Below are 22,660 nucleotides of genomic sequence, written 5' to 3' on the forward strand. Positions count from 1 at the left end.
CCAACACTTGATAACTGAGGCACCATGCAATATATATGGTGCTTATCAATGGTTATAGTCTGCTAACTCCTTAACTTTTTATTAACCTATCGAAGTCGAAAACTACTTCCTGAGTTAGGAGAAAGCGCTGATGTTCTTTACAAATTCTACAGTGACATTAAATATACCTTAGAAAACAATATAATCGTTGATAGCTGCACTTAATTACTAGATTTAAGCGAGTTGATGTTGTTTTTCGCCACCCTGTTGGAGTGGAAGATCCTGTCCCCCCCTCCGGATCCGCCCAGTGCAGTGGTCCAACATGGCTACCACGGACGGGAGCAGTGTGTCAGCTCGCGGGCAGCCAACTCTCGTCGCCAACAATGTTTCCAACGGCTCGGATCAGCCCCAGAACGGTAGGTAAACTCGCTTATCCCACGCTCTCACGTTTTCCTACAAAAAGTCGTGATCGTAGCGAAGCGGGCGCGGGAGAGAGCGGCGCCGCGGGGCGATGCGCTCACGTCCTCGGCGGGTGTTCGGTGTCCGGACGGCCCTGCTCCGAGTCACCTCTCAGCGTGAAGCAGCGATTCCTTCGACTCGCTTTACCCCGCCTGTCCGGGGAGACTAGATCGGATCGGAGGGATGTTCCGCACGCTAGAGCTGGGACAGGGACGACTGGTAGAAGGAGTAAGCCTAATCGGGAACGCTTGTACAATTTTATAATCATGCACCGCCTGGTAGTAAGGATATACACAACATCGTTTAACGACCGAGAAGTGGGCAGGGCCAGGGCGGCGAATGAAAGTACTAGCAAGCAATAATCCCCAAGTACGCAGTTTAGAGGAAAAGGGCCATATTTTTTAAAACCAGTGTCACTTTTCTGTTTTTTTTTTCAATTGGAAAAGCGTACAGAAGCTCGCAGAAATGTATGATTTCACTCCGTGCAGTACTCGGGCCCATAACGCCCCCTTTGTACCGGCGCTGAATACAGAGTGTTTTGGGCTGGCTCTACAGCTGGTACAAGAATAATGGGCTTACGAAATGAGATATTCTTTCTTTCACTCTTATCGCAGTTTACTTTTGTCCACGGGACGATTGCCGTACCTAATGTGATACTGTCTAACATGTATGCCCTGATGCCAGCTTAAAAGAAACCGAGTGTCCACTTTCAAAGGATGAGTACAGCCAGGTGCATCTTTGACCCTATAAAGGTTTAAATCTGGGACATTGTTGTAGTTTGCAGGCTGCAGGTATAAGATATGTGCTATTTGGATTTTTCAATGGCAGACTGGATTGCAATGAATATACAATGTTTTGGGTCACTACCTGTAAGCTAAAAGTGAAATACAATCTCCCTGCTGCCAACCCTTAACTGTCAACTACCCTACAGTCTGGTTTGATAAATGTCAGCATTCAAAGTGGAAGTGTCTTAGAGTCCAAAGTCCAGAAAATGTAATTTCCTTATTCTACAAAATAATACCCATGTCTTAGATCATATTGTCCTCCTCCTTTACTTTTCCTTTTATTCCATTCAAATCAACTTCTGACACCCATGCTATATACCTAACCTGATGTCTATAGTTCAATTTTGCTCAGTACCTTTTGACAGGTACAGGCCTTGTATAATCAGTACACCCTTGCTTGCACCAACACTTTCTTCAATTTTCCTAGTTTTATGGCCACCCTCCTCATGGAAACTTTGACCCGCCCCTTTTTGCCATGACCATGAATATAGACTGTTTTGGTCTACTTGCTGTGAGCTACGCCAGAATTGAACTAGGATAATGGCAGAAGAAACTGGATCTCACCCGGGTTCGTGTGCAGCTCAGTTTACAAGTTTTAGTGTGTGTGTCCAGAGGTAAATGCCAAAGGTTTGCCTACTCCAGACTGCTGCCACATGCTTCCCCTCACTAACTGGGCTGGCAGAGCTTAAATCAACACTATAAAAGCCTTTAAATCATGATGGGCTTTTAATATTCCCCACCTGGTGCTAATGATGGTCTAATCCTTTCCACAGTACCAACACCAACAGTCAGAGACAGAGGGGTCCAGTTGACATGGCTAGCTGTCAGGCTAAAGTAAAGAGCAGGTCTTATATCTATACAATCTAATCATAAATCTATCACAAAGGTATGTCTACACAAGGCACGTGTATATTTATGTTTGGATTGTTTAACCCCCCCTTGAACAATGGGAGACAGGAGTCGTGCCACTGGGGTATATAAATTTCTACTTCAGCCAGCTTGGAATTCATCATTGTAAGCAGCAAATTCTATAATTGAATCACAGTTCAAATCCTTGTGTGACAGTGTACGTGTAGCATCTCACATACCTTCGTCTTTCCGAGTTGCTGTGTCAACATCCATTTTCCCCAGCTTAGGCCGATGTCCCATAGCCCTGAAAAGTGCCACTTGGTGGTCCTTGTGTACAATGAACAAATTAAGCCATGGAAATATCAATGCCTTGTTGAAATATTGATTCCCCATCACAGCTGTGCCCTGTATCACCCCTCAGTTAGCTCAATTTACCAGTGTTAGTGCGTATGGGTCCTTACTTCACTGAATGCCTTTGCAGAGTTCTTTTGACCCGTCAGTGATCCTGGGGCATAGTTAGTCTCACTAAAGAGGTGGAAAGAATTAGCTTGTGAAGTGCTGATTATTTATGATATGTGTATGTTGTCCTTGAAACGTGACCTAAAAACATAACAACATTGAAGCCTTCCAGTATCAGTCACACCCTGACAGGTTTGTGATGCTAAGTACTCATGACACCCTTTCAAACCTGCAAGGCAAAGACCTTATTTCTGTCCTCCTTTGCAACTGTTTCCAATTTATTTTCGCAGCCTTTTGAAATGTTACAAGGAAGTGGAACTCAATGACGCGTTCTTTATTCAGACCTTTGTGTACTTAGCTTGGCAAAACTTTGGATACTGACACCAAAATGACATTGAAGGATTCGGAAGGGGGTGCATGTGAAAGTGAGATGTCAGTGAAAACTTTTCCTTTTCAGTTTAGGTCAACAGTTCATACTGATAGGTATTCCTCTGTTGATTATTTATTGTCAAAGTTGGTATTAAGAGTCATTACACATTTTTCTTTTTGTGTGTCTCCTGCTGCAGTATAAATGCATGTAATTCATATTTCCCTTCTCCCACAAGCTGTCCTGATCCTAACCCTTTAAAAATTCAGTCCTGATACAAGGCCAGAGGTCGTATAGCCCCAGAGCAGTCTCTTGCATATCTTTCTTTGCTAACTAGATACGGGCAAGTGAAATGTCATCACTCCTAAGTGTTATGCATGCAAACACCTTTCTGAGTCAGAACCCATAGGCGATTATGGCATACTTTGAATGCAGTGATGGGTAGAATAGTAGTGGTGCTGCATTACTTAGACTCAAGCAGAATGTCTGATAGCACAGACACCTTGTACGTTATGATTGATTGTTTTGTAGCTCAAAGTTATTCACGGAAGAAAACAAGGGCACTTGGACGATTGACCTCAGTCAACATTTTTATATCACTAAGCATTTCTGTACGTGTTCGTGTTTAAATAGTCAGAACTGTTGCCACGATTTGCACAGCCTATCCTGAATATGTCCAAATTCATTTTTCTTAGGTCCTAACTGCAAGCAGACCACTGCCAGAATTGTACTTATCTTGGTCGCAATCATGACAGTAGTAGATAATAAGTATAACTCAATTGTACTGCAGTAATTACCTCCTTTGCAATTCATTATAGTAATGATTTTCAGAGCTGATGCAGCTAGGATGGTTAATGGAAATGTTTACTTTTCTGTCAAGGCCTGTGGCAAATGTCGTGCATGAAATTGTATTCTCTGGATAGGGGTAACCCACCGGTGGTTTGCATTAGCCCTGTTTCCAGAACTGCCACGTTAATAGGCTCCCTTACACTGCCAGAGTGAATCCACTTAGGAGGGTTTTTACTCCGCATGCCATCTGTCAAGGCCAGTATTGCAGTGACTGGGCACAGCATTATGGGTGTGCTCACTCTTCAGTAGCCTAGGCCGATTAATGTTTCAGTGACTTAGCATAGTCATAAATCTCCACATGGCTGCTTTTTCTTTCATAGGTAATGTTATAACCAAGGAGGTTTCAATGTTATGACTGATGAAATTTGGTTATATAAAACTGAGTAAATGGAAATATGAGCAAAATTCTTTTGAGACTGTAGAAATTATATTTTCATGGTAAAAATTCAAGTTTGTAACTGTTTTAAGTGCAATCCTTGCTACTGTAAACAAATATGTTTTGATAGGATAGTTTGACATGTATGTAACTGTTCTGCCTTTGCTTTGTAAACCATACTGAACGAAATGAAAACCTGTGCAAATAGAAAATGCTACAGAAGGTTTACCTGCCTTTTGTCCCACCTGTCTGTCTACTGGAAACTACATTCTCACCTAGTGTTATTGCCCTCCGTTTGTAGACATTTATTATCAAAGGTACAATGTACACGTATCTCCAATATCCAGTTAAACAGGCATCCAGTTCTTTTGTCTAGACCTATATGTGTGCACTACTTGTTCCGTAACATAGCTACCTTTTTTATTCTTTACACAGCTGTATAGTCGATGTAGTCGCAAGTACTTGGCTCTGTTAGGGCTACATTTTCTTCCTTTCTTGTTTCAATGTTTGAAAGCTAATTGCTTAGTTACCTGACACTAGAAACTGCAATGTTGATGGTTGATAGAGGGTCGGAGCTGTAGATATACATGTGTAGGAATTGGATGACAAATATGTTTAAGTTTCTTACAGTGTAATTGTAGAGGATGCCAGTTTTTTTAGACGTTACACTCTAGCAATAGCACATCCCTTGTTTAAAATTCCTACCGGTATCTCTATAAGGGCAAGGCCGGCTCCTGTGATACATGTACAATGTGTACTCAGCATTGCCTTTTCACTGAAACCTATTGAAAGGCTTGAAACGACAATGAGCAATATATCAAACCTAACCTGGATAGCCCACGCCATGTGGCAAATGTTCCTATGGTAATTCAAGCTTATCAGAGTTGGCAGTGTTTTACCACCCAGAGAGCTAACATCTTAGTGAACATTTAGATAGAACAGATATTTCACAGCCAGGTATATATCACTTCCATAACAGCCCAGTCGGTATCATTTGGCATGCCGACATTGTACTTTCAAACTGCATGTGCTTGCTTGATTCCAAATCGTATTACTTTCTGGGGCGGCCTGTTCATGGGGATTATATTCACTGGTGATTCCATATTCAGGGGATTCTAATAAGTTGTAAAGTCCTACTTCTAGATCTAGTAGTAGTACTGTATTAGTTGTGGGTAACTCATCTGTGTCCATCATGGTACATATAAAATATATATGGTTTGTATTTAATCAAATCGTTTTAGTGGCTTACATTTTTATTTCCAGCTGGGGACTTTTACCGAGCGTAACCAAATAACTGCATGTGATAAATCCAATTCTGTTTTTATTCAGCGGTATATAAAGAATATTGCTTACTTTATAAGATGAAATTGAACTTGAAATCTGTAGCATTCCAAACTTCTTCTGCATATTTTATTGCCTGTTTGATGTTCATATCTCACTGGCTTTATTTATTAAAATGAGCGTTTCCTGCAGGTGTGTATTATTTCCTGGCACCACCTCTTTATGTTTCCCCATTCAGACGTGTAATGACTTCATTGTCACGCAAAGCAATCAGTGTCTTTTTAATGGCGGTGTGTTGAAGTGTGTTAATATCCAATTTGATGGGACACTTTTCCGATATCTCGCGTATTGGAATTCGGAACCACTGAATGGCTGGAAAAATCCAACTGTCAGCTACCTACTGCAAAGTAAGCATTATTGCAAATGTCTCGGAGGGTAGTTGTCAGGTAAATTTTGTCAAACACCTTTTCAACTTCAGGTTACCAATCCAAGCCTTAGGGAGACCACTGTTCGCCAGGAGAATATACAAATAACCTTTAGTAGTACCCTTTCCTATCTAAAGCATCTCAAGCACAGGTAGTATGTCTTCCCTCCACACTTCTGGTCCCTTAGGCTATGACTAATGAAATATTCAGTGCCAAAAGAAATCATGCCAAAATGCTCACAGGTCTTAAGGGAATGACCAAGAAGATTCATGATGGATCGTTGTACTTCTAAAATGTTGGTCTGGTTTTTATTAGCCCGGTATCTATCCGTATTCATCCACCTGATCCATATCGAGAACCATGGTAGGTTCTCCTGTAGTACCCTCACCATTTTCTTTTTATTTCAATCAATGTTCGTGAATGATCAGATGAGAATATATCAGCCGATAATTGGGAAGATGGAAGACTGCTATTAAATCTACCCTTTGTATAGATATCATCTTGCTGTAATGTGATTACTATCATAAGCTCAATTTTTCTTGCACGTAGTCTTACCACCTCACATCTTTTGGTGACCTCCTCTGACTTTCGTAAAGATTAAGTGCTTGCTAGATTTAGTCCAACGTTTTTATCATGTTGGGTGCAGCACAGTGCCTGGAGCAGTGGGGTTATCTGAGTGTTTTCTGTCAGCATGTCAAGCTGTTTGCAATCTGTTAGACAACATGTTTATCCTCAGGCAACCTGCATGCAGGATGATCCATTCACATGGTTCTGGCTTGTGACATATTAAGGATTGGGTTGAGGTACGTAATGCGTTCTATCTGGACACAAAACTCTCCCTCATTCTTTCTCAGCTAACTATGCACTCTCACACTGCATACAGATTGAAATATGACTGAGACTGAGAGGGAAATGGACTTGCAAAGAGTTTCATTTTTCCGAAAAAAAAACAACTGTTTACTGAGTAATAATAATAATATGTTCAGTCACACAGTTGAACACAACTTACAATTGTGTCTGACTGAATGTGATATTGACATTGCCAAGAATAATTAATAGTCCTGCATTTGAATGATTCTGTGCTTTTAACCTCTCACCATATACGTAGCAGTGAAATTTGTCTAGCAATGTTTTTTGTTAACCAAATTGAAATGTACATGCACATGTACAGGTAGTTTCATTTCTTACACAATAGATGTTTAAAAACTCTTCAGGCCATTGACACTTCACTTAATGTGGTCATGGCATTGCACCAAGACACTTGAAATGGCAAGACCTTTTTTTTCAGACCGTTTTTTTTCAGACCTGCCCTGTAGGATGACCTAATTAAATCAAGTTTATAGTGGCCAACTTTGGCCAAGAGGGGCCCATTATAGCCACAGACAGCAGTGTTACACAGACTATCCTGAGGAATAGGGTATGACTATGGAAAAATTGATCTGTAAGATGAGCCCTTTGGAAAAGATCATATCCCAGCTGTATAATTATTGAATTTCAATGCACGAAAGTATGTCAAATATGAAATGAAAGATAATCATGAGCAAGGATATAAATAATGGGAAATAATTCAATGTTCCTCCTTCCAAAATCCACATGTATCATTAGAAAGATAATTGGACATCCGTGATCAAGTAGTAATTACCAGTAATGGTATGGGGTGTAGATAAGTATGATGTTATGCAGTACTGAAGGCTAATTGTGTAAATCTATGTCTGGTCTTACTTAGCCAGTGGTGTGCTGTTGCGTGCATTTCCATCCTGTTAGACACAATACCAAACCTGGGCGCAATCTACTTAGGAAGTGAAACCTTGTGTTCTTATCCTCTTTAAGTTGAACAAGATGGCATCTTTGTCAGGTAAAGTAAAAGTTTTACTGCCAACTGTTTTATTTTGTACCCCAGCAAACAAATCTTCATCTTCACTCAGTTACATGTGTAGGCGGCAAGCGTAATATAATTATTGGACCCAATATGTTATCAATTTGCTTTGGGTGTTGCACTATTATTTGTTATGAATGGAACAGTCTACCTGTCTGCACATTTATAATTAATGAGGTGTCATTTTCTGGACAAAATTGGTTTCATGTTGAAAATGATGGGGACCAATTCAGCAATGGATTTGAAATGTGATGTAGACTTTCGACCCAACTAAAGTTGTTGTTTTCTCTACATCCCCCTCCCCTTGTGGCTTAACCATCACAGGTATAACTTCCCGATATTGCAGTCTGTAGTACTCATTGCTGATAGTTTGATGGCTCTTAAGTTCAGAAGAGGAAAAAGAAGATGGCACATGATGGCCTTGCAATATTGATTGAAGATGCCGTAAAGAAGACCACAACAATAGCATGAATTCTTTATCTGTATCGGTTTTGAGTTTGTTTTCATACGATTTATAGTGCAGGTGTGCATGAACCAGACATAGGGGATGGACCTTGTGGTAACAAAGGTCTAGGCTTTACAGGAATTTATGGCTCTTTGCCACGAGGACTTCCAGGATACATAGCTATGGTGATCTACTACAAATAATGATGAATAATTGAAATGATGATTTACACAGTGCATTTGGTGCTGATTAGGTGCATACATGTGCTATGAGTAGGACATGGTAATTTGACAGTCTGGATTATGATTAGGATAATGTGTTTTGAAGTTTATTATCTCCATTGTGGAGATACATGCATTATTGAATGATATATCGTGACAAATTTCCTGTCCTTCGGAGACAGTGGTTGGCAAAAGGATATGAATTTTGAAAACGAGAAGCAACAAAGAAATTGGAATTAGCCATAAAGCACTTAAATCAGCAAGCTCACGGAATGTTAATAATAGTTCTATCCTAGGATTGAAATCATGCAATTAAAGGCTAATTTAAAACTGATGCATTCCATGGTACCAGACAAGTAAAAGCTAAGTTGTTCAGGATGTGGCACAGTTCTAGCACCAGGAAAATCAACGTAGATCATGTGGTATGATGAATAAGGTGAAGGACTGTTGACTCATGGGTTGGGTGATGTGTAATTTCTTTCCACCATTATAATTTATTGATGACATATTTAAAATCCATCAGTGGATTGCTCAAGGCACTTGTCTTCTTGGACTTCAATTTAAAACGCAGACAATATGCAGTCTGTAAAAAATCACATTTACAGTATTTTAGTACCTCAGTTTTGCCCTCTCCCCTTCCAATATTCCTCCTCCCCAGACCAGTTGGCTAGCAATGATTCAGACTGTACCAAAGGCTATATCTAACAGATATCTAACATATGGTAACAGTGGGGAACCCACCAGTCAATGCTGCTGTTTTGGTGCCACTCCAACCACTTAAGCCAGTTGCCAGCTTAATTGTAGCCCATTAACAAAAGATGTATCAGATGGTGGTGACAGGTAGGAATTGGTTGTCTAGGATCTCAAAACAACTCTGGATATTTGAGATCACCTTTAAGTGTTTTGCCGCCAGTTCTGGTTTCTATAGAGAACAAAATTTTGAATTTTTGAATCAGTTTTGAATCAGATATTGAAATTCAACTGGCACTGACATATCTTTGATGTACAATCTACCCATTTCTCTCTCTTCCACTGTATTCTGCATCTGCAGTTCCTTTACTACATGTAGGTACAAAAGTTTGGTCAGGCTATTCTACATGTAGCTGTAGCCTTTTTTTTATTGCGAGCATGTTTTCACATTTTGTATTCTAGATCTGTCTCTATGTTTCACAGCTGCGTGGGAAAGTGACAGAAATCGTGGCTTATCCCATTTTACTCTTTCAGGATCTGTAATAAAGGAACGCCACAATGATTACTAGTGCAATAATGGTGTGAATGCGGCAACTCTCTCACAGTATATTACCTATACGATTCAATTTGCAGTTCTTTTCCCAGCTTTTCGCTGGTAATATCTGTCCTCAAGTCACTTGCCTGTGGGAAGTCCTAGGCGGCAAGTAATAATGCGGCAGTTTAGGAAATGGCATTTTCCTTGGCCCATCAACAGCGCCAGGCCTGGTCTCCAGCCCATACATATAAAGTACTTTTTCCTCCCAGGAGAGTTGAGGAAATCACTTCACTCAGCGGCTTCTATTTTCCCTTCCGACATCTGCTCCACAGTTCAGAGAAGGCCTTCTTTGGGGGTATGATATGCCGCAGTGGAGTTAGGAGGATAGGGCAGGGAAGATAAGAAATAATCCCAGGGCTGACTGGGAAGTTTTCTTTCCCTGATTTTATCCTAATTTGGCAAGTGCATATGTGAATCTGTGTTGTGTCTACACTCGGCCAGCTTTTTTTTCAGATCTGGAAAGAAGACTGCAGAAATGTAAAATATCAAATTCATATTACACAGAATTTTGTTATTGATCCAACAATTTGAAATTAAATAAGAAGACAGTACTGTTTTTTTGTTGCTTAGAAAGTCAATTTTGTGTTATATTGATTTTTTTTGTCCTTGTGTCTTAATTTTGTGGCCAATACCTGTAGGTACTAATGGGTTCCCTGCTGTATGATATTCTACAAGCCTACTCATTCAAATCATCATGTCATTGTTGAAAGGAGTACAAATGAATTTTATTCTTCTCTCCCCTCCTCATAATCACTATTGATCTGCCCCAAATCAAGGACAAACTGACAGTATCTACCCACAGGAAAAAGGCAAGTCTCTGTTGCAAACCCTAGATGAGTGCACAGCCTCCAAGGTATCCTTGTGTTTCCTCCCAGGTTGCATTCCAGTGCAGAAAGCTCCCTTCCAAATATTGACCATAGTCTGTGGGAGACAGTTGTTGAGGGGACCTTCCTGACATCATCCATATGGCCCAGGGCTAATTAGTGCATGCTGGTATAGTGGAGTGACATTGTCTTTGGTGCTTTCAAACAACACAGCGCAGTTGTTGTGCAGAATTTGGTTGCTGCATGACCTTGGAGGCCTTGGTTTTTGACCTTGACTTTGAAGCTGGTCAGGGCTCTGGGATCTCAAAATGTTTACATGGTGATTCCCTTCATACAGGGTGCAACCACTTTGCTGAATGGGGAGGGACGGCTACACAGTGAAATTTGGCAAGCCTGAAAAAGCCAGAAGATTGTGTGTTTGAATTGTCATGTTGCAAATTGCTGTCAAATGGAAGAGCCTGGCTATCCCAGACATGTCCCAGGCAGTATCTCTACTGCAGACATTGTTTATTCCTATATAGTACCTGGCACATACCAGTACATAACCTCCTGCCATTGTCAAACAGTGTGGCAGGTTCTGCTGAACACCACTGTCCTGGGATTCCGTCCAGACAGACTGAGGTCATAGTAGCCTGGTATCCAGTCTATTGGTTTGGCAGGCTCTCTTCGCATGCAGGAGCTTTTCTGCAAACTACATGTAAGCAAGGTTCCCTAGTAGGTTTTGCACAGGAGTCCAATTAGCCCATTGTGGTGGGTCTAATTAACTCTTGGCCTACAAAACTCTATTAGCAAAGCTCTCTGAGTCCTATAGGCGTAGCACTCCCACTGTACCAGGCAGCCAGTTGAGCTGGGTAGGGGAAACTATTAGAGCCCTTCCTCCCAAGATAGCCTGCCCCAACCACCATATGCTGGATACCAGGCTAAGGTCATAGGGGGACACTACACTGACTTAGTAAAGGAAAATATATGAGAGATCAATAGACAATGAGCACGCTTTGGTTAGCTGATCAGACATCTACTTAATTTCTCATTACATGACCTTTAGGAAGGCTCCATTTATTTTTGACCCCATTTCAAAAGCTTGACCTACTTTCATATGTGGAAAGGGTTCCAGTAATCAGACCATACATAATGTGTGACAGACCTGTCAGTAGCATGTGTCTGTGGTCTTTCAGTAGGTTAATCTATACCAGTGCTTCAAAGTTCTGTCAGAGTTTTTAATAGTTTAAAACAAGCAAGTAGCGAACAAGCAATATTGCGATCATCAGGAAGGGCTGTATACACCCACATGAAATTTGCAGTAAAAATGTTGAAATTACAAAAGGGCTATTTTTGAAATGGAAAAGACCTGCAATTTTATCCAATTGCATAGTGTTATTACACATCTCCTATAACATATGCACCTCCAGTTTGCAGTATACAAATTTCTGTAGTTTGAATATTGTTTCATAGATAATAATGTTTACCAGGTTTGGTGTAATTGTCTTTATCAGTGGAAATTAGTGGTGATGAATTGGGGAAATTTCAGTAGTGTTCATGTGAAAATGACAGCTGTTAGTCGGGTTGACATCCGTCTCTACCATTGAATATGTCCAGAGGCATTTTGATCTAAGTTACCGGGTACTCTTCTTGCAATTAATTCATCAGGCAATGGAGACTGATAGTCCGTATTTCCGTACAAATTGTGGCGTCTAGGAAATATGTGCCGACTTCTGAATGAACTATCCATCACCCAGCCTTTTGCCTTCAACCATAGCCAAGCATGGGACATGTTTGGAGAAAGACATATACACTCCATAAATCTGCTGCCCATGCAAGTCTCAAATCTGCAATCGCTCATTTTTTCATCTCAGCATTGTTTAAAGATGAGCCGGTTTTGCCTTATATAGTTCGAGACATGTCAAACTGACTTTTAAAAGCTGGAGTTGACAAAACACTAACTCAAGTATAAATCAAGACGGCAGACTAAAGACAGTAACCTTTCTTGATGAATTGTCCAGCAAATGATGAATGTTCAGTAATTCTTGATTTATTTATTTGGTGCTTTGTTTTGGATGTGCATTTTATGACCCATGGGAAACAGACACAATACATGCTCACAAAGGTCATAATTTACATACAATTACTAGATCATAAAAGGTAATAAAAAGTCAGTTCATGCACACTCTTCCATCTATCCATGATGTCTTTCTATATCCACATGTTGCCGAGACCTCAGCGAGACTTCCTGTCAGTAGTAGTGTAAACCTGTTCCGGATCTGAACTCAGTGTCCCTTCATCTTCTGTCCATATGTGCCAGCAGTTTATTTTCCTTAGGGATGAAGTTCTGTTGCCATCTCTGTGTGAAGTTTGCACAGTAAAGAATCTCCTGACAAGACTTGAGTATGCTAATCTCCAACCAGTGGTGTAGGAAGTGAAAACTGAACTGCCATCTTTTTATAGGACATCTCCTTTTTTAAAAACACAGTATATTCTTACAATGTTTGTTTGTGTTGATACAAATTGCAGTAGATGGATAGGAGTTAATCTGTAATGTTAGACTGTTAAGTTACAATTTCATTCTTGCTATGCATCTACTTTCGTTTAGATCCATTCACTACCATAATGTCACACTTATACATGTCTATATCAAACAAATACATGTATGATATTGTATGTTTTATTAATAATGTACTGTATAATCGAGATTTGAATAAAAGGTCACCAAAAAGAGCATCCTTCCAGTATTGTTCATTTAATGTCTCCTATATTCAGGAGAAATTGTCCCTAATTTTTCAGGTCATGAAAGGAGCAAGTTTTAATGTTGGATTGAGAATGGCATGCATGTAGGCAACAGCAGCTTTGGGACCCACTAGGTGGAAGAAATGTACCATCCCTGAGGAAAAAACTCTCACCTATGGCATGTACATACAGGCATATGTTGGCAACAGTAGTATTGGGACCCATTAGGTGGAAGAAATGTATCATCTCTGTGGAACTCTCACCTATGGCATGTACATACAGGCACATGTTGGCAACAATAGCTCTGGGACCCATTAGGTGGAAGAAATGTACCGTCCCTGAGGAAAAAACTCTCACCTGTGGCATGCAGAAGGCCATGGCTGTTTGATTTCTCTGGCAGCGGTGGTACATGGTGTGTAATAGGACGTCCCTGTGAGATTTGCCAGATGTAGCAGGCTGCCAACAGCTCGTCAGTTTATTCTGAAGTTCTGGGAACTCATCAGAACTACCAACATGCTGCAACACACAATGTCATATAGACACTTATACTTATAGCTAATAGACCCTCAGGACAGTAGGAAGGTCTGAAAGGAAAAAAATGACTGAAAGGAAAAAAAAAATTGCGCATTGTTATTCATATTATTTATTGCACAAGATATGATGCTTGGCAAACTACCAAATTCTTGGAAAATAATATTCTTATACATGTATGTACATTTTTTCAGTGCGTACTGCTATGTATATTGATATACATTATTTACAGAGGTTGAGGTATTTCTTTCTTCATCATGCATAGCAAGATTCCTGCATGCTATTCTGACACACACTGATGTGCCTATACATGTATATATATGTATATACTACATGCTAGTGTGGACACAGAAGTGCCATTGAAGTAATGAATTCTAACCTTGCACTTATAATTTCCCAGCTTGTTGTAGATTACAGTAGATACTTTGCTAGCACCACTCAGTTCCCAACCTACTTATACAACCTACTTATATAATAGATCCTTCCTCTCCCTCTGACCTACATTTGCCTAATTCCCCATGAAGACCTGTCCCTCATCTAATAAGCCATTTCCTCCCTCAGAGATCACACTTACTGCTGTTCCATTAGCCATCTCCTTGTCCTCCCAGTCTCAGCCCCACCCAGACTTGACAAATGATCTCCAGACCACTTGTCCCCCCTCCTGGGGTGGTATATATATTATTATAGGCCTCATAACCCCCATTGTGTCCAAGGGGGGAAGTTGTTAGCGCCTTCCCCGCCCAGAACAGTCCCAGTGTCCCTTACCTGTCTATTACAAGGGACTGCTGTCCTTTTTCACAGCATTTCACTCTGTATAGGGTAGGACCATGTATATTCCTGGGTTGGGGGCTGCGAGTGTATTGAAATTTTGTTTCAAATCTCCATTGAAAAATGAATTATGCATGTATTTACATACATGACACTAAGATCAAAGAAGAGTACAAATTGGAACCTTGTTGATAATCACTTAAAATAACATGGAAACAGATATCATTCTATGGGGAATAGAAATCATTTTTGAGGTAAAGAAACATGTACAGCCAGACTGTCTGGCTTTGGGATATGATCAGTATCGGACCGTATTAAAGTAAGAATGATGAAGGTTTTGGCAAGGTTCTTTGATTTTGTGAAAAATCTACATCCTCAACCATCCTTGTTTCTCAAAACATAGAAGCAAATCAAATGCTTTCATCTTGTTCCTTTGGGAAAGAGTTTCTGGAAACAAGTGTCATCTCATCTGTTCTGAGATCAAACTAGGTCCTTCTAGAACCTGTTTCTCCCAGAAAAGCCATTAAGGCTGCTTTGACAGGTCCTAGTCATTAAATGGCCTATATGTATTATAGCTTCTTCCTTTCATCTTAATTTTGGGATTACATGGTCCATTTCTTAATTATCTTTAAAATCCCTTCCCTTTCATTTCTTGCCCTCCCAAATCCTGTAAATCTTCTCCTAAAGTAGAAAATCCAGAGATGAATCTCACGCTAGCATGCTGCCTTTTGTTTTGGAGCACAGTGTGAGTGTACATGATTTAATATATGAACAAAGTATAAACTACAAGATATCTAAAAGTTTTTGGTCAGATATTATACCATGACTTTGTACCTTGTACTTGTACTTGCATCAGCTGTCAAGGGCTGTTGGATCAATAATTTTCATGTGCCAGTGTAGACCACTCAACATGTGCTACACTCTGCTGGCCCTTGATTGGGGTTGGTGGTAATCATGTACATTACAAACTGTATTACATTATAACATACATAACATGTACTCACAGCTCCAGACCTGTGCCCTGATACATATAAACCACTCTGGAACCTCGCCGGTATGTGTAATTTCCACCCTGGCAAATGATCACGCACACAAGCAGGAGATGATTAGGTGGCCTGAAGTCCCAGATACAAGGCCAATTGAATTTGGTAGAAGGTGGTAGGTGGCCATGGATGGTGATGATTGCGTGTGCCCTTGACTTTTGACTGTATATACAGGGGTACTTGACTTGATTCTATTTGAACCCACAACTAGCAGTTAATAGATTTGTACAGCTAAATGTATAAACTTGCAATTCCCATGTTTTGAAACTTGTGATGGGGAGTAAAAAAATATATACTTTTTTTATTGGTAGTATTCTGTCTTTACTCTGTAGTTCATAACAATATCTTAGGTTCCAAAATGAAAAATCTTGCTATCTCTGAACAAGACTTTCGATGTAGGGGTCAACTGAGGTACTGTATTTTTAGTCTTGTCCATTTTCGTTCTAATACCCGTTCGATAGCGAGCAAATTAAATTGACAACTCCAGCTTGCTTTGTCCAATGACTTACAATCTTACAAGCCTAGGCCTGATGAGGAACTGTTGCAAGTGAATTTCCTCAATGAAGCTGAGCTCAGACCAGACATGATTTAAGACTAAATAAGAGTTTGACTAATTTCATTATTCAATACGTGAGATATTTTTATTTTATTCACATGGATTGTTGAGCATTGGATAGGAAGCACTTGTTGTGCTTATGTAAATCCGCTGCTCATAAAACATAATACAAATGTAAACATAAAGATGACATAAAGTATAGCATTAACATAAAATGAAAGTGGCTGGCGCACCAATACCTAGCATAACATTATTGAGATTGGTCAAATCTTCCAGAGTGGTGGATATAGTTAAACACAATATCAAAGATACGGCAGTTGGTAGGGTAAGGGAGGCTGGGGCTACCTGTAAGAAGTAAAGTACATAATGTGGCGTCATTTACGTTGAGTGGGTCGGAAGGAAGTATGTTTTCAAGATGAAGGCAAGATATGGATAACAACATTTTGGTCCTTTCAGTATTATAACATTTGCAGTGTAATAAATAGTGTTCTGGTGTCTCATTTGGATGCCCACATTTGCACTCGGGACTACTGATACAGTGATGCTGGAATAGGTGGTAGTTCAGCTGGCTGAAACCAAGCCTGAGTCTGGTAAGGTGAGTCACATGGTGTCCGTGGCCGTGAGAGTAGTGGGGATGTCTGGGCATGCTATCAAAGCAAGACTCTAATTCATTTTTGAATGCACGAATGGATGGGGATTCTTTGGCGGTCTGGGGTAACTTGTTCCAAGAGAAAACAGCAGAAGGCAAGAAAGATTTTTTGTACTTTTCAGTTCTGATGGTAAGAGGGAGATAATTCTGGTCAGTACGCAGGCCATAAGGGGTGGAATCACGGATAAGTGGGGGAACCAAGTCTTGTAGATATTTGGGAACTAAGCCATTGGCCATTTTATAAAAGTGAACAAGTTTGAACTTTTCGCGTGTGAACTTTACGTGAGATATGCCTTCCTCCCATCTGCCAGTAGGTAACTTACAGACCCCTTGCTGGGCTGTGAACTAAAATAGCTCAGAATGACAGACAGTATATATTCAAAGGGATTTTATGCAAGCATTTTCCACACAGAATGTAAGCTATATTTAAAAAGAAATGTCATACCATTTAACAGGAAAACATTCAAACACAACTGAAAACAATCTACCCATAAATTTATTTTATACAAGTCAACCTGATGGTTACCTTCCTCAATTGATAATAGCTTTGTGATGTGTGTATTCTTATTTCAGGGAATAGAAAATGCTACAGTAATGTTATTTACGAGGCATCCGTGAAAGGTATATAATATTTGGGAATCCCTACTGATACCCCTCCAGTCGGTACATCAGAGCAGTTGTCGGACCTCCTGTGGTGTTTGAAAGGCAGACGAAAGTGCACAAATATAGAGCCGTGTCAGACTGCTCCCTCATCACATGTTGTTCCTGCTTTGTGTTTAAAAAATGGTCACAAGAGCCTATCTACTTGGAAACCTTCCATTGATACATTTCGGAAAACTCCTAAAATTTCACTGCAGAAATGTAATACAAATTGTAGGTATAAGAATTCATGGAAGGAAAAAAAATTGTTAATCTTTCTGGAAACATCTCTCATACAAGTGTATCTGTTGGTAGCAGATGGTGCGATCATTTTGATATGATATCCTTCATACTGTGATATGAGTAATCTCCATAGCTCTGTGCATCAGGACTCACAGGGTGTAAAAACTGCTGATCAGATACACTGTTCTGTTCACTTAGCATACATGTATGTGCATGTGCTCCGTGTACTTGACATGACCTTGGAAGCTCCTTTAACTTTAAAATTTAGATGTCTTTGAGACTTGAAGTACATCTTTTCCATATGGAAAGATGCAAGAAACTTAAATTTGCGACATGTCAGTGTCCACAGTTTTTACCCGGTAATCTTTTTAAACATAAGCTATCATCTGATCTGAATCAATTTCCTCTTATCCTCATATCCATCATTTCAAACCATTTCCTGTACATGATAAGGTACTAGTATTAGAAAAGGGTATACTTCATATGTTGACTGCGCCAGACTAGAATGACTTGTTAGAAGATTAGTACAGAGGCAATTCTCTAATTATGACTGATTGTCCTATTTTCTATCCATCATGAATAAAAGATATTCATGATTTTACTACTCCCACATACCAACTTGCTACCTTACAAGCTGTATATAAATCAAACGTTTGACTTAATGTTTTGGATTGTGTAGAGAATGTATACAGTTAGTTGCATGGATCATTATCCTAAAGTTAGAGTACTTAATATTTAGAAGATCTCTGCTGTAACGATATATTACATAGCTGTAATTAAGTTAAGAGAGCTTCACACATCCATTTCCAATTATATGGCCATAGGACACCAATCATGCTCACTTCCTGATTAACTTACCTCCCACCACCACCCTTTATTGAGGGCGTTCCGACCTCTCACCTTCAGGAGGAAAGTAGAGGTTTAATTTTTAAATCCTGCAGTAAAATCGTCCCTAGGGGGTTCAACTCATCTAGCACTTTAATTCAAACCTATGTCGTGAACACCGCCGGGAGCGGTATCCATAGGAACTGTGACAACTATTATCAGCTAAGGTCTTTTGGGTCATATATCACTTTGGGTCTGTAGTGACTTGCACATCAATGGAATTTAAAGTCAGCAACACTTTTGATTGAGGTACATGACTTGTAGGAATGATAATTAGAATCTGTCCTCCATAGATGTACCTATGTCATTGAGGACTTGTTATTCCAGAGATACTTCTTGCATATTACTGGAATTTAAACATGTTGTAAAATGGCACAGTTCATACCATTTGCTTTCAGCTTCCCGGACAGTTTGGATGAAACATGGACATTAAACATTAAAGATTGAATTCATGTTGAAATATGAGCTGCGATCCTCAGTCTCTGCCATCTAAAAATAAATCTGCAGAGTAAAAAACTGTAATTCAGGTTATACTTTAGTAAATTGCTCAACAATTGTATGACCCTATGAGATACAGCATATTGCAAATTACAATACAGAAATTCTAGGAAACGACTAGTACTGATAATCTAATCATCGTATGATGAAGAGTCAGTTTTACTTTACAGTTTACTGAATCAGAACAAAGCTGGGCTCACAAATTACATCTAACTGAACATGTTTCTAAGGAGCACATCTCAGCATTGCTGTCACTATCTTTTCAGTGTCTACTTCATCTTGTTTAGTCTCGTTGTCATGTATTGTATATGTTACAGATCTTCTGTATATCCCTTAGATGTCTTAAATCAATTTCAAAGATTGTCATGAGACTTTCTATATAACTTGGCAAGGATGTGCCATAGTCATGCATTTTCCAATTTTCCATACCTACTGAGTATTCTTGGATTTAGTTGCATTGTCTATAGGAGATGGCCAATTATGCATATTGTATATTAAGCTTCTTATTTACCCATTTCAAATAAATCTCTGTGATCCTATTAAGTCATACTTATTGGAGATCTTTGATATTACAGACTGAACGTTCATTGAATTTTGACGCTCTAGATCTGTATCCCAGACAAGCTTGTCACAAGCAGTCGTATATCATCGTATTATTAATGACATTAAGTAGTTAACTACGTCACTTGGGGGGAGCTGCCTACAGCGAGTGTGTCCCCTCCGGAGAAACCTGGAACTGACAGATTATGGCATTACGCTCTGTTGAGAATGCTTTCCCAGGAATCAGACGTGTGATTGCTAACGTTGAATGACAATGCTGGTAATCTGCTTCCATCAATATCTCTGATATATGGTTTTACTAAAGACTGTTGGCAATTTTAGAAGCATTCTAATCCACATATAATTCAAACTTGGTCTTGGGTCCACCTGACAATGTTGCGTAACTGTAACACAATAGATGGGAAGAGTTTACTAGTAAAATTCAGCCATGCCTAAAAATCAAAATGGCAAGTCAGACCAATTTGTGGTCCTGTACAAACATATTTCTCAACCTTCATTTAAAATCACATACATTTTAGCAGCGTCAAATATAGATGCAAGCTTCAATAGGGCATCATGAAATATAGCTGCAGTGGACCGGTTAATTAGTCTGACATGTTGTATAACAAGTATCCGATAATCATCTTCTGTAACGTTCTACTGAGAAATGACGTATCAAGTGGCTGTTAGGAATATCAAGTAATAAACTTGGTTGATCGTTGTAAAGACTTTGATAAAATCTATATTTAGATATCTGATTAGGGCCGTAAGTTCTAATTAAGGGTTATTCCAGCCAAGGTTGAGTCCTTCAACTGAAAATATTGGGTACCTGCCTGTCTGACCTCGATTTACCAAACTGCATGTCCCAGCATGCTTATTCCATTGTTATTGGCAAGTATGATAGAATAAATAACGAGCATGTACGTTACCTTTTACCATGAGCGAAGCAATTAAGGCTAGATTGTAAGTTGTGATGTCTTAAACACTCCCATTCATGATACTACATGATGCAGCTAAGTGGCCAGTAAAGACCTATCCTGCATGACCAGGCACACAGACCAGTCATTAGATATTCCCAGCTGCCTGCAGTTGCCCTGTCCTTGGCTCCCACCCACCATTTTATGACTGCCCTTGCCACCCTGACATTCTGTCCTAGTCCAGGCTGAGAGCTGTTGTCTGTGTTACGGCCTGGGTTATAGCCTACAGCATCCACCAAACTCATGGAACTCCATTCCTTTGCCCACCGGTTTGGAATAACGCAGGAGAAATGCATCCCACTTAACCAGACAGTGTTTGAATTTTTCAAAACAAGGACATTGACAGAAGGGGGGACTGGCCTGTGGGATCAGAAGTGCGTGTTATGCAGGGGTGTGGATTTCACATGGTTGCTGGGAAGACCCTGTTGTGAGGGCTTAGGCACTGCCCAAAATAGCCAACAGGGAGGGATCATATTCCGACGCACACATGACAAAAAATAACATTGGTGTTTATGGAGAGTTTTAATCATAGAAATGTAACAAGAAGCATGGAGATGGTTTAACTAAGCAGCTGCCATCTCCATGTATTTGACACATGAAAGTTTAAGGCATCAGATGTCGCTTGTATTGTAATAACATGACCATACTATCTTTGATATTTGGTAGCACAAAGGTCTATAGATATTTGATGGTGTCAGATTGCATGATACCACCATCCCAGGTGTCAATATCATAGAAAAGAATTTTATTAAAAATTTCTATTGTGTTGTAATACTTGTGATGAATGTGATGAATTTTACCATTTGCCTGGCCTGTTTTTATTGATGGTACAGATTCCTGTGTCCTGAATGGGAAAAATGGCATGTAAATGTTTCCTATACTCCCAGGCATTCCTGTGCTGACCTGTCCGAGGGCACGTTCCTAACCGAAATTAAGCACTCACTCTCACCTATGTGGAGTGAGGAAATAGGTGTGAAGTGCTTTTCCCAAGGGCACAACATCCCAGCCAGCTAGAGCTCGAAACCCACAGAATCTTAAGATTCTAAGCCAGTAGCCCTAACACAAGGCCACCTTGCTGGCCTTAGAAGCGTAATATGATTTATGTACAGCCAAACCCTGAGGGAAATAACCAAGACATATGAAACATGGTCTTTTGAGAGAGTCATGATTTTGGTTATATCCGGAGTACTGACAGACTGAGCTGAATATTACATGTTTCCTAGATCCATTTCTTCCACTTCGCTGAAGCATGAAATTGAAATGAAAGTAAGATGGAGTGTTAAGGGGGAAATAAGAGGAGGCAATGGTGTATCTGTGTATTCTGATCAGTGATATAACTTCTGAAGAAAAATAGATATGCCAGGTACTGTATCTATGGTCTGTTAGCTCAGTTAATAAGACCCATAAATATTATTGCTTGGCATTCACACTAAAGCAAAGAGTTGTGAATTTGTGTATTCAAAGGTGGTATGGGTTGTATACACCGTGATTTAGACAGCATATCGGTATGGTTGTGATATTTAACACTGCAATATCTATCTTCTTGTCTGAAGCTCCATTTATGTGTCTGAATGATCTTCAACGTTCTATTTTATGTTACAGCCAGGTATTATAGAAGATAGGAGAGCACTTGGAAAAAGAAATAATTAAACGTAGATGCTGAGGTGCTGTATATCAAAGTATCATTATATGTATAAGATTTGAAGTTTCTCATTTCAACCTGTTGTGACAAACTAGTCTTTATATTTATGTATGCCATATGTAATGTTTTCTAAATGTTTCTATGTTAGCCGTTCTATATTCATGTTTCAGTAGTTCTTATCACGTCTTGCACACATGTTTGGACTTATCTTAAGCAGACATTGTTTTATTATACATAATGATCAGTGTCAGGAATGGAACCTGAGGCCACACCAATTTAATTTGTTGGTTCTCGGATTTGCCTCTTCGTTTTTTCTGATTTGACAAAAAAAAAAATTTGATTCTGGTCCTGAATCAACTGAAAAATGCTCATGTTTTGCCCCCCAACAGTTGAGGAAAGTCCTTTTCTTCCTAGTTGTTACAGTTTTCCCATCTATCATTGCTAGTGGTTTGATTAAAAGTTCAAATTCAATTGTTTAAAATTTCCGA

The 22,660-nt window shown here is 39.7% G+C and overlaps 1 protein-coding gene across 2 annotated transcripts in view; it reads left to right on the plus strand.

Moving 5' to 3' along the window:
• The first annotated feature begins 287 nt into the window (after positions 1–287).
• Positions 288–22,660, plus strand: part of LOC109479946 (zinc finger matrin-type protein 3-like) — a 41,509-nt gene continuing 19,136 nt past the window's right edge. For both annotated transcript variants that reach the window (XM_019782024.1, XM_019782026.1), the window contains exon 1: positions 288–395. In XM_019782024.1, the coding sequence (XP_019637583.1) occupies positions 302–395 (94 nt within the window). In that variant the 5' untranslated portion in view covers positions 288–301. The remainder of the gene's footprint in view (positions 396–22,660) is intronic.

This window comes from Branchiostoma belcheri, unplaced genomic scaffold (genome assembly GCF_001625305.1).
Source record: "Branchiostoma belcheri isolate BF01 breed outbred unplaced genomic scaffold, Haploidv18h27 scaffold5, whole genome shotgun sequence".
NCBI classification, from domain to species: Eukaryota; Metazoa; Chordata; class Leptocardii; order Amphioxiformes; family Branchiostomatidae; genus Branchiostoma; species Branchiostoma belcheri.